Below are 12,500 nucleotides of genomic sequence, written 5' to 3'. Positions count from 1 at the left end.
CAGTTCTGTTTTGACATCCATCTATTGTGACACCACTACATCTTGTGATAAGCCTCTTACGTCTGATTCTGTGACTGTATCCAACACCGCATGGTCTCAACCAGTCTCTACTGGCTGAAGACTCGAGGGGTGTTGTTCCTAAATTAATCCCACCAGGGTAATTGAAGATGTTAGCTTTCATGATGTGCGCGCTGTTGAAGGGGAGCATGGCAGTGACGACAGGCTCCCCAGGTAACTGCGGCTTGTTCACAGACACCATGAGTTCAAACTCCCCAGGATGAAAATGTTGGCCTACCCCCCCACCATAAGATTGACATCAATATATTGTTGTCCATCCACTTGCTGAGTTCTGGTACAACTGAAGTGAACACCTTTGTTTTTCTACTATGTTCCAGTTTTCTCTGTTGCTGCTGAAGCCGGCAACCTGAACTAATCCAAGCAGGAATCTGGACTGGAGGCTCGGGTTCGCCACGCTGGGTATTGAAGTTGGTCTTTCACCTCTGCGGCTTTATGGATCTAGGTGGCCTGATCCCGGAGCGATTTATCCAGACTGCAGGGTGGCTCTGTGTTTTTACAACTGCCAAGCCTGTTGCGTAAAATGGCAGCAGGGTGCTAGATCTCGGGTGTCACCAAAAGTGAGGGAGAAAAGGAAAATATACCAAAGAAATACGAGTTCTTCTCGTGTAAATCTGCTGGGAAGTGTTTTTTCCAGGTTTATTATCTTGTTGTGGCGACTTATTTACACTGACACATTAAAGTCATTACATTTTAAGGTGAAGAAGCAAACATATTTAAGATATAGTTAGAATAATAATACATGCTAAGGTCAGTTAAGGTTTGACAGGTGGTATAAGTGGTTTTTAAAGTTTGAGTAAGTCTAAAAGTTCATGTTAGTCAATGGAATGTTATCTTGAGTCACACTGGTGTGTTTACTGATGGTCTGTTACTAGGTAATGTCAACTCCACATCAGCTGAAACAATACAACTTTCATATCAGTCCATTTCGTAGTTTTCATATTTCTGAGGTGACACATGACACATAAAGACCAAAAAGTTGTAACTGGGTAATGATCCCTGGTTAGATTATGTAAATATTATCTCCATTTCCCAATATACTTTCAACAAGTTTGACTAAATGAACTATCCTAAGCACAGCAAAGTAATATGTCTTGGTTTGAACCACAAGCCAATGAACATGAAATCTCAGTCCCTGCTTGTTTTTAATTAATTACAACTTATTGTAAAATTATGATTAAAAGGGATTACGATTAAATAATGAATCTCTGCTATTTTAATATATTACGGCCCCAAAATGGATCCTTGTGAGACACTATCACAAATGTAACACTATCAATTTCAATCAGAATAATAATATTGTTTATATACAATTTATTCATCTGATCAACAATATCAGCCACAACAGCAACTGCAACAACAATGAAGACAAAATCCTAACCACTGAGGCCCGAGAACATTGCTGACGTATTATTTAGGTCAACAGTGAATATCCATCTTCACACAGTGGAACCACTTGATCAGTTCATTCACCTGCAGATAACAGGTTTTACCCTGTCACTCAATTAACATTATTACCCTTCTTAAGTCTAAGATAATCAACTTGTTTATTCATTAACACAGGGCAAACATGCTTTTCTAAAACTAAAAGGCTTCATTGAGAAAGGGGGTCCAGTAGACTTTATTTGCCCTCATGTGCCCTGTGCTATGTTGACTTGTCAGCTCTGGTACTGTACATAGATATGTTATCAGATAGGTAATATAATGAGCTTTTTAAAGCTACAGGTATGTTTGTGATAGTCTAGCTGCAATCTGGAGATTGCAGGAAATCCCAGAAGTCATAGAGGAACAGGTCCCTATAAAGAAACTGGAAATGTTTCAATTCAAGTATTGAATAAATTATGTCACCATGTGAAACTCAGCACCAACATTGATTATACTACTTGTCGATAGTGTTATAAATTAATCATAGCTGTTGTGTAACCCCCAGCCCTCAGATTCACACACACACACACACACTGTCCCCTACATGCACTGTGTCTGGTTCAAACTGGTCTGGCACAACATGTCAATGTAATGCCAGTGTAGAGTACAAAACTGGGCCTCACTTGTTCTTTTTTCCCCTCTTTTTTCCGGCAGAGGGGGGATTAAGGAGCCAAATCTTTTCTGTAAGACCCTTCCTGGCTGCAGACCTCATCTATGGGAAAAAGCATCAAAGTTTCTGAAGAGTTATCGGGTCATTCAGTGCAAAAACCAGGTTGACATGTGGTCCCTGCTCCCCTCACCCCCCCCCCCCCCCCTCTCTCTAGCTCTGCTCCCCGTGCTTTCATCTTTTGTTTCCACCTTTCTGTCGGGTTCTTCTTTCCATTAACTCTGCTCCACATTGTGACTGACCTGCAGGTCACGAGAAACACTACACGGTAACACGGGGGTGTCATTCTGATGCTGCTGCTGCGGGCGGGTTACGAAGAAGAAGAAGAAGAAGAAGAAGAAGAAGTGTGGCTCTCGCTATGTGAATGCACGAAATCCCCAAAAAACACAACTGTGAATAAATGTAAAAAAAAAAACACCTTACAATGTAAGCAATAATATAACGTGTCTGTTCCTTTTTGTTTCTTGAAGTAGAAACATGTGAAGTTGGAGCCAATAAAATGCCAGTAAGTTATTTAGACCTTTAGAAAATGAGAAAGTGGATAAATGGCCTTAATAAATTACAAGTTATATAGGTCTATAAGTCACCTGTGTTTCCATGGTTAGGGTTAGGGTTAACCCTATAGAACCCTACTCTTTAAAGCCTCACACATTTCAATTGCATTTCTAGTTGAATCCGTGTCACTCTCAACACAAGCTGTCTGTTTCTCCCTCCAGTCTCTGCAGGATTCCCCTCTTGTGGTTTTTATTTGTAACTCATTGTGTCTGCCTGGCTCTTTTCGAAAAGCTGATGCCACTTCCTGTTTGGCTCTGAACTTCCTCAAGTTTTAATCAGCATTGATGTGTTGGAGTCACGTGAACGGCTGAGAAGGATTTGGAAGGGGGGGTGGGGGGGGGATTGTGCATGTACGTCTTTAATCATGGGGGAGAGGAGCACAGGCAGCTGCGCCCTGCTGGTGCACGGTGGTGTTGTTATTACCATCCATCAACCGGTTCAGACTGGCCCCATATTAACAGTTTCCTGGAGAGAGGTGGCCCCACACACACATAACACACACACGCGCACGCAAACACACACACAGCCTCAGCACATGGACCCACAACTCGCAGCACATCTTTTAGACGAGCTTTTAAAACAGCTTATGTTCATGTTCGTAATAAGTTGATATCATTTTTTATGTAGATTTATGCTTTTTTCCCGTTTTGTGAGGTCGTTTCAAACCAGATCCTGATTCGGACACCTATCAGGTAAACGGTTTTGTGTGTTTGTGCATGTGAGTGTGTGTGTGTGTGTGTGTGTGTCTGTTAGTGTGCACGCTCCTCGTTAAGTTTGCTTATTCCTTAACATTATAAGATGCATATCCTTGCACAGTTAGACCCAGAAAGCCGCGCCGCCGCTTCTCCGAGCGCCGCCGCTCCGTGCCGCTCCGTGCCGCTCCTCAGTCCGCTGTGCGCTCCCGGACGCGCAGGAGGAAGCTGCGCTCTTCCTCCTCTCTGCTGCTGCTGCTGGACCAGCAAGAACAGCTTTAAACCGGTTTCCTGCCATCTAGCAAAGCGGACTGATGCACACAATGCGCATTGTTGCTACTCGGTCCTTTCCTCGCTCACGCACCCCGGCTCAGACGGAGGCTCAGGTGGAGCAGCGTCCGCAGATGATGCGCCCTCGTTTGCGTGATTAGCGGGGATCCTGTGAGAAGGGATTTTCTATTGGGTGAACGCTCCTACATGGAAAGCTCCTGTAGAGCGCGCAGCTGTGCATGCGCCTGCTGCTGCTGCTGCCGTTTGTGTTGATGCTGAGGTGAGTGCATCATGTGTTTCTTACGGAACGAGCACAATACGCGTGTGTTGGTACGGAAGTAACGCGGTGTTGTGATGATAACATGGTTAGTGTTGGTGGTGAACATAGAGATGACATTATTTTCCATCCGTGGGCATGCCATGATTTTCATCAGCTGTCATCGGTTTTAATGCGCTGGCACCTTGTTTGTTTATTTACAAGCAAACGCGTGAACTGTGCAGAGCTCTGCCTCTGCACCAACTTTTTGTTTCTCTCACATTAATCATGAGGCCTCATCGTGGAGAAGGAAAGGCTGCCGCAGTGATGTATGAAGTTGCTGTGGTCAACAAATTATTCATGAAAGCGGTCTGAAAAACTTCAGGTCAGCACAGGAGACAGGCCTCTCCCTTGTGTGTTCAGGGTGCCTGGTGCGGGAGGGGGACACACACACACACACACACACACACACACACACACACACACACACACACACACCAGGCAGTGCAGGTTCTTTAGTTTCTCCTCCTCCAAGGTGTGGTTCTAGAGAAAGGAACAAAAAGAGGCAGCGGGCTGTGTCTAAGTTGCAGTCACTCTTGTGATCAGGACCTCACACAGGTGACCTGCCTGTTTGGCCCGGCCATGCTCGGCAGCAGCCTTCCCCACACAGAGGCTGTGTGTAAGTGCTCTGTGCTGGAAGTGGACCGTTTGTGTCTTCTTTTTTCTATTATCTGGCTCTCATCCTTGTTTCTGTGATTTTTTTTTTTTTGCCGTTCCCAGGAACCCCTGCTCCGTCCGAGCCGCTGCAGATCCCAGAGGGCAGCAGTGAATTCAACACCATGGCTCCATCCGCTAAAGTGCTGGACGGAGGCTGGGGATGGGCCATCGTCGTGGCCTCTTTCATGGCCCAGTTCCTGGCCTATGGATCGCCCCAGTCAGTGGGCGTTCTCTACCCCGAGTGGCTGCACGCCTACCAGGAGGGCAAGGGCATGACGGCCTGGGTGGGCTCCCTCGTGGGTGGAGTGGGACTGATAGCCAGTGAGTATTTCACACTGTAATAATGCATCTGTACCGATGTTTTGTCATTATATATCATCACTAGGAATATATATCTGCTGACATGAAGGATTGAGGAAGAGATATTATATCTGTTTATATGGCTTAAAGAACCGAGCAACTCACCTTTACCCGCCTCTTCCTTCTATTTCCTTCACAACAATACATAACGCCATTGATAACAAAGCAGATACGATAAATGTGCAAAGTCTGCAGTCCCGCTGTCATCATGGGGTATATTTACCATTGCTACAGGTGTTAGACAGTCCTTTTTACTTTAACGTTTCAACATGATGGAGGAGAAGAAATGCCACTGCCATCATAAAGACGTGCACTCAGTTGCTCCCCGAGCTGCGTTGCTGTTATTGATTTTCCAACAGAGCGATGCAAGTGCAAGTCATCCACACTATGAATGTGGGAGGATCACTTAGCCCTTAATCTAACCCCAGAGGGAGGAGAAGGAAGACAGATTGCGACCCAAGGTGTATACACTAGCTTGAACCTGATCTAAGAGTCTAAAGGTTTGGCGGCGTTGTATAAGCTGGACTTTGAAAACAACTAGGAACATGTCATCCTTCGGTGAGTCTCTGATGACTGGACAGATTTAGCCTCGGACCTGGCTAAGTCCTGGAAATGTGTCCTAGCTGTCAGGCAGCTGCAATATACGACCCTCCTGCTGCACAACAGTAGGGTCTTTCCCCCGGGTTACTGGAGGGAAGGAAACAGTAAATGATGTATCACATGATTTATGAGTCCAACAGCCTCAGGGTATTGGAGTATTCACCAAGCACAGAGGAGACATTGCATCTTAGGCTGCAATGCTGCACTCAGTGTATACATCATGCAGCGCTAATGAAAAGCTGGAACAATGAGTTAAAGAAAACATCTGATGGAAGGAATAAGTTGGTGTTTTACCAAATTGAAAGTGAGTTAAATGGGAAACTAACTGATAAACAAAGAGTTGAGAATGAACACCGGTCCTCTCATCCTCCTCGGTGATGCTGCGACACCTCTGTCAGGCTGCCACTTTGAACCTGATGTGGTGAGACAGTGTCATGGTCCGACTCAGCAGTGCTTTGAGAGACGGGGGGGGGGGGGGGGGACCATCACCACGTTGTTTCTTCTCTCTGTATTTTTTGCTCCTGTGTCCCTCACCTTCTCCTTCCATCTCTTCTACTGTCTGACCGTCAGTTTTGTCCTCTCTGCTCTTCCTCAGGTCCCATATGCAGTGCATGTGTGGACAGCTTCGGGGCTCGTCCCGTGACCATCTTCAGTGGCGTGATGGTGGCCGGTGGCCTGATGCTCAGTGCCTTTGCTCCCAACGTGCAGTTCCTCATCTTCTCCTATGGGATTGTTGTTGGTAAGGAACCATCCATTTTCTGTCTTGATTTCATACTATACAGTACTGTTATTGAACTGCAAAAGCTAATGCTAAAAAAGTGTTCTAAGTTGCTCTGATCATGGGAGTCCATGATGCCTCTTATCTCTTGAACATCTAATAACACATTGTATAATCATATACAACAAGCTCGGGCACGTACCAAGTCCAACTGTTAGGTAACTACAATGTTTATAACTATTATTGTCGACAAAAACGCCACACCCTTAAAGAAAGAAACAAAATCCTGTCTCCAACCGACTTATATGGATCTGCTCCAAAAATGTTTTTTTCCTCATTGAGATCAGATATTTACAACACTTACACATAAGTGTTCTGTAAAGTGCTTAAATATCAATTCTCTGATGTAGTTTAGAGGGATATTGTTACTGTACAGAGTAAAGGTCACCCCCCCTAAAAATACTTACTTTGATTCATATAATCTGGATCGTTATCCAGATCCAGATCATACGTAATATGTTCATAGATATAAACACTCTAAACATAAAGGTCTTTGTTTTATTACTTGAGAAATTCAGAAAAGTGTAAACGCCCAACCTCACAAATATCAAAGGATCTGGATCTGCCCCCTGGTCTGGATCAGGATCTGGATTTCCTGACTCATGCAGGATCCTTCTACCAGGTGTAATGGTGAATCCGTCAACTTGTTTTAACAGAATCCTGCTAAATAACAAACAAACAGCTGAAAACAAAACCTCTTTGGTAGAAGTAAGACAAATAAATTCACGTTTGCACCATTTTGGACATTAATGTTTCTGGGATGTTGACATCCTGTTACAGACTAGTCGATCCCAATGTGACCCTTTATTGCCTTTGCACCTCCACCAGTCCTCCTGCGCGGGCCCAGCACCACCTGTTCTCCCGTTAAGTGACACCAAAGCTCAGTCATGCTTAATCCTGCTGAACCCCTTCACAGTCAGCCAGGTCTTTGGCACATGCAGCACTGGAGAGAGAGCGAGGAGGCCATGCATATTTGAAGACAGACATTTATTTTTAGAGATGCCCTTAGACGATGGCTGTGTCTGCATTCACGTGCCGCTTGTTTACTGCCGCTTGTTGACACCTTGAGCGCCCCGCCCTCCGAACTCTCACGCTCATTGTACATTCATGGTTGTGATGATTCCATGACTCCATACATCTGACCACAGCGAGCACAGTTTTGTTTTGCTGCATGGTAGCAGCGAAAACATCCTTTAATCCACGTGCCTCCTAGTTTTACGACTCATCCTCTGAAGGTCACACGGGGGGGCTTGAGCCAGTCCGAGCTGAGGGTGAAACCCTGGATAGGTCACCAGTCATACTCAGTCATGTCGACACTTAAAACCCAACCTGTCCTTAGACTGAGGGAGGAAGCCGGTGTTCCTGGAAAGAACATTTCAGGTTCAGGTTCAAACTCAGTACCCCCTTGCTGTGATGTGACAGGAATAGAATTATGTCTCCCCCCTGGTTTTGTATTCAACGGAAAGTATTTTGCCCTTTCATCCAGGCTAATGGAAATTCTCCTTCTGTCTGTCCTTGCCATCTCTCCTGCCACAGGCCTGGGTTGTGGTCTGGTCTACGCTGCCACGTTGACAATCACATGTCAGTATTTTGACAAAAGACGCGGCCTCGCCCTCGGGATTGTCACCACAGGTACTGCTGAGCACATCAGTACTGATTTCATGCATGAGCTATAGGGAGCGTTTTGAAGCCAAGGAAAACATCTGTAGAGAAGCAAACCCAGTGTGGCCAGTTACCAGATTCTGTAGAGCTGTGAATCAAAACTTGTATAGTTGTAATTTGTAAAATTTGACCTTTATTCAGTCCATTGTAAATGCTGAACAGTTTAGCTTAGTCACTGTCTGAATCTTTAAGTGTAATAAACTTCCCATTAAATCTTTTCTTTTTTCTTGCTGACCTCCAGTGCTTTAACTAATTGCCTTGCTGCAGTGATGTAAAAAGTTTTCCAGGATTGTATTAATTTTTCATGGCATCAGAATAACTTGAATAGTAATGCAGTCATTGAAAAATCACCACATAATCGCTAAGTATTGATTAGTCCCTGACCTTCTTCCACAAACCAAACCTTTCTGTCTTCCCCTCCCTCACGCAGGCACAAGTGTTGGAGCGTTCATCTACGCCACCGCTCAGAATGAGCTGATTGCACTGTACGGCCTGGACGGCTGCCTGCTCATCATCGGTGCTTTAGCGCTCAACCTCATGGCGTGCGCCGGCTTCATGAGGCCTCTTTACATGCCGGGGTACTACCTCAAACAGAAAGCCGCCCTGGAGCGCAGCACGGAGGAGCAGCTCTTCGAGAAGCCCCAGGTGAACGACCTGCAGATCACCGCAGGCTCCACCGTGACCAGTCCAGAGAAAAGTGTGACAGTGAAGGAGATGCTCATCACCATCGATGGCAAGGATGTGGGAGTCCAGACGGAGAAGACAGGCAGCTTCCTGTCCGGGTGGGCCATCATGAAAGTCATCAAGAACAATCAGCAGGCGTACTCCAGGTACATTCACTCCATGTATGAGATCCTGCAGGACCAAGCCATGGTGGCATTCTGTTTCGCGGTGTTCTTGTTCAGCCTGGGGGCGTTCCCTCCCGTGCTCTTCATAGAGGATGTTGCGCAGAGTCAGGGACTCATCGAAGAAGTAAGCGTCATCCCTCTGGTATCCATAGGAGCCATCGCCTCGTGCGTGGGTAAACTGGCGCTCGGTGGGCTGGTGGACATCCGGTGGATCAACAGCATTTATCTGTATGCCTTCACGATGTTCGCAGGCGGTGTGACGCTGCTCCTTCTACCTCTCACTAAGACTTACCTGGGACTGCAGATCCTGTCTGCTGTGTTGGGTTTCTTCTCTGGGAACTGGTCTCTCACCTCTTACATCACCACACAGATTGTAGGCTTGGACAGACTAACCCAAGCACACGGAATCCTCATGTTCTTTGGGGGACTTGGGATCATGCTTGGACCCCCGGTTGTAGGTAAAAGATCTTCTCTTTATTTACATTTGTAAATACTGATAAACTAGTGATTCTAGGTACATGTATTTTTGTTTTACTTGTGCAGAAATAAACCTTATCATGTTTTCAGATATTTGTCAAAAATCCCAATGTTAAATCAGACAGTCAGGGGAAACACAACAAAGGTCACACTAACATAAACTTTGAGGCAGTTATTTAGCTGACTGCTGCATCTGCTAGGAATCTCTGCTGACCAAGCTCATGTCTGTTTTTCTCATCTCCTCCCAGGGTGGTTCTTTGACTGGACACAGTCATATGATTTGGCGTTCTACTTTAGTGGGAGCTGTGTGGTGCTGGGAGGATGCATTCTCACTCTGCTCACCCTTCCCTGCTGGAACAGGAAGCACGCTGAGAACGACAGACCTGACGTCCACTACACCAGCAACTGTGACAAAGTTGCCTCGGTAGCCTGAACAGCACCTTCTCTCATAAGGACTCACATCTTACCCCTACTGCCAAACAATCGTCCACTGTACCTAAACCACCTGTAGCAGAATTTCCTTTGAGTGTATAGGGGTTCCTCTCTTGTAAACTAATTAACCAAATTAAGTTGCAGAGGTTTTGAAATTCAGGCCTTTCTTCTGCCCTTTGCCTGCATTTCTCATGTTCACCCTGTGTGTCTTTGTATTGGGCAACCTGGCAATGTGTGGTGGAGTACTGCACCCACTGTACCACAGCGGCAGTTTCTCATACTTTGGCAACTGTGTGTAAGATGGACGGCATGTCCCATTATTCAGAAATTAAGCCAAAATGTCCTAGAACCCTTCGAACCCTATCATGTTGGACATTTGGTGCCAGAGTCTGCACAGAGGTGACAAGGGTATGGAGCTGTTGTGAGGTCCCGCCGATACACTCGTTGAACCGATTGCGAGGTCTTAGCTGTCTCCATGTTTTTATAGCATCCAATATTTAATTAAAATCAAACTTACAAGAAGGATTAACACTTGAGAAAGCATCAGTGTGATAAGAACTACCCCAAACAATAGAAACTGTATTTCACATGCACTTTTTGTTTGGTACATGTCCCATCCACTAACACGGAGGAGCTGGTGTTTATGACCTACACTGCGGCCAGACACTTTGGCTTCCCTTTTGAGGATCTGTCCTGTTGTCCTTCCTTATGTACTGTGTATGTGTCTGAGCCATGAGTACTGAGAAGTAATGATGTATTAATAATAGTAACTTCTCAGTACTCAGTGGTTGGAACTGGTGAGGTCCCCTTGCCAGATGGTGTCTGGCTTTAAAGATCTGACTCTGGTGTCTGTGGTGATAATCCTTTTTTTTTCATGTCGCCTCATTCTACGAGGCAAACTGAACAATATGCTTCAACTCCCAACACTCTACACTGTTTTTATACAAACAGTGGCTGTCACTTAACTGCAGAGCTAAAACAAAATTGTGGTTCATGGGAAACTGGGTAGAGAGACATCTGTAAAGTCAGCAGTTAACTTAATGCTGCGGTTCATTGGTCACAGTAACAATCCCTCTGCAAATGGACAAAAATCTCACCCAGGAATCTGACTTGAGCAGACAGCACAGGGATCGGAATGAAGGAGGGAGTCTTTTTATGATAATCGTAAAAATTATAGCAACACACCCTATTGTTTTGTATTTTGCTTTAAATATATACAAATATATCTTTAAAACACCACTATGTAACTTACCAAAGCATCAATTATAGTCAATGCCTGTCAACACATAATGCCTGTTGAAACAATACAAGAGCCTTGCTTTAAAGATAATTTCTGTTTTCAAGTGCATTGACTGAATTTCTACCTTTTTGTAATTGTTTGAGTTCAACATACCTCGTGTGTATGGATCATACGGAGCCTTTTTAAGATGCTGAGTCAAAAACATGTAAAAACATTGAAGGGGTCGTACTGTATTTCAACGTCATCATGAGCATGTTGATTCTCCATGGCATGTTTATCATGATCTCTGCTGGCATTCGTTTTGACCTGGCTGGTCCTTTTCATCATGTTGTGTATGTGTATACATATACTGTATATGTACATGTTAATGTGTGCGTTGTGTGTGTACGTGTTTGCACATGCACACCCTCCTACGTGCACAGGCGTGGGGGTGCATTGTTTGATAAACTTTTGTACTAGCACTAATTTGTAAAGTCCCACATGTTAGTGACTTTTGTATGCACAAAACTGGCCATAGAGCTGTACTTTTTTTATTTTAAAATTAAAAGAGGATTAGTGTGACAATTGTAATGAATATGTTGCAACACACTTTGAGAATCACTCAAATGCTGTTAAATACACAACTGCAAATGTCTTTTTGATAGTTTCAGACTTATATGTTTTCTTTGTGTTTGTATATGATATTTACAGTGTGCTGATGACGTACAATTAGTACTGATCTAAAAGTGACAGTATGGTTTGTTGTCACCTTTTAGCTACTCTTATTTTTTATGCCAGTATTACAATATTTATGTATGTATTTCTGATTTATTATTTCGTTTATAAAGTGCCAATACAATATATTTGGAATAAAGAAGTTGAGATGTTGGTATATTTTTGTCTACATTTCAAATAGTAAATGAAAGGTAAATAACTGCTTCATCCCATATTTTGTGGAAAATATGGAAAAGCTGCCATTGCAACATGGAAAACATCATGTGTTTAAAACTTTTGTTGAAAATATATAAAATAAATATTCTTATATCATATCTTGAATATAATTATACATAAATATCATAAATATCTCCACACAGGTGTGCAAGTATTTAGCTTGTCGCAAGCTAAATACTTTTTGATTGATTGATTGATCATAATAATAAGACAAATACTTATTGGTGCTGTTGTTATAACTGTAAATGTAAATAGCTCCTTTCTAAAAAAGGTCAAAGGATGAGAAGAAGCAAATTAATACAATGGCCTTCAAATCAAAGATACGATTCAAAATCAAGGACAGCAGATTAAAATATTACAACCTAATTTTAAAAGTTATGGAAAATGAAACATAGAGCAATAAACAAAAAGACGATCAAGTAAAGGCCATTGATTTAAAAAAAAAACACCTTTGAGGTTTTGTCCTGGTGAAACAAAGGAAGTATTCACACTCATGTTTTAAATTCAGAGGAGATA

The 12,500-nt window shown here is 43.8% G+C and overlaps 1 protein-coding gene across 3 annotated transcripts; it reads left to right on the top strand.

The window, feature by feature from the left end:
• The first annotated feature begins 3,217 nt into the window (after positions 1 to 3,217).
• On the top strand, positions 3,218 to 11,925 carry LOC133966645 (monocarboxylate transporter 9-like). Of its 3 annotated transcripts, none has more exons than XM_062401643.1 (6): positions 3,218 to 3,414; positions 4,721 to 4,978; positions 6,213 to 6,356; positions 7,932 to 8,027; positions 8,488 to 9,363; positions 9,631 to 11,925. In XM_062401643.1, exons 2-6 carry the CDS (start codon positions 4,780 to 4,782, stop codon positions 9,813 to 9,815), a joined length of 1,500 nt encoding a protein of 499 aa, XP_062257627.1. In that variant the 5' UTR covers positions 3,218 to 3,414; positions 4,721 to 4,779; the 3' UTR covers positions 9,816 to 11,925. The 3 variants fall into 3 exon arrangements, with proteins under 3 accessions (XP_062257627.1, XP_062257625.1, XP_062257624.1); XM_062401641.1 differs by lacking the exon at positions 3,218 to 3,414 and adding an exon at positions 3,706 to 3,964; XM_062401640.1 differs by lacking the exon at positions 3,218 to 3,414 and adding an exon at positions 4,495 to 4,619.
• Positions 11,926 to 12,500: the final 575 nt, after the last annotated feature.

This window comes from Platichthys flesus, chromosome 12 (genome assembly GCF_949316205.1).
Source record: "Platichthys flesus chromosome 12, fPlaFle2.1, whole genome shotgun sequence".
NCBI lineage: Eukaryota > Metazoa > Chordata > Actinopteri > Pleuronectiformes > Pleuronectidae > Platichthys > Platichthys flesus.
This window is presented reverse-complemented; position numbering and strand designations above follow the sequence as displayed.

Coding starts and splice junctions, on each gene's coding strand:
- LOC133966645 (XM_062401643.1), top strand. CDS start 4,780: ATGGCTCCATCCGCTAAAGTGCTGGACGGAGGCTGGGGATGGGCCATC. Junction 4,979..6,212: donor TGGAGTGGGACTGATAGCCA/GTGAGTATTTCA, acceptor GCTCTTCCTCAG/GTCCCATATGCAGTGCATGT. Junction 9,364..9,630: donor GCTTGGACCCCCGGTTGTAG/GTAAAAGATCTT, acceptor ATCTCCTCCCAG/GGTGGTTCTTTGACTGGACA.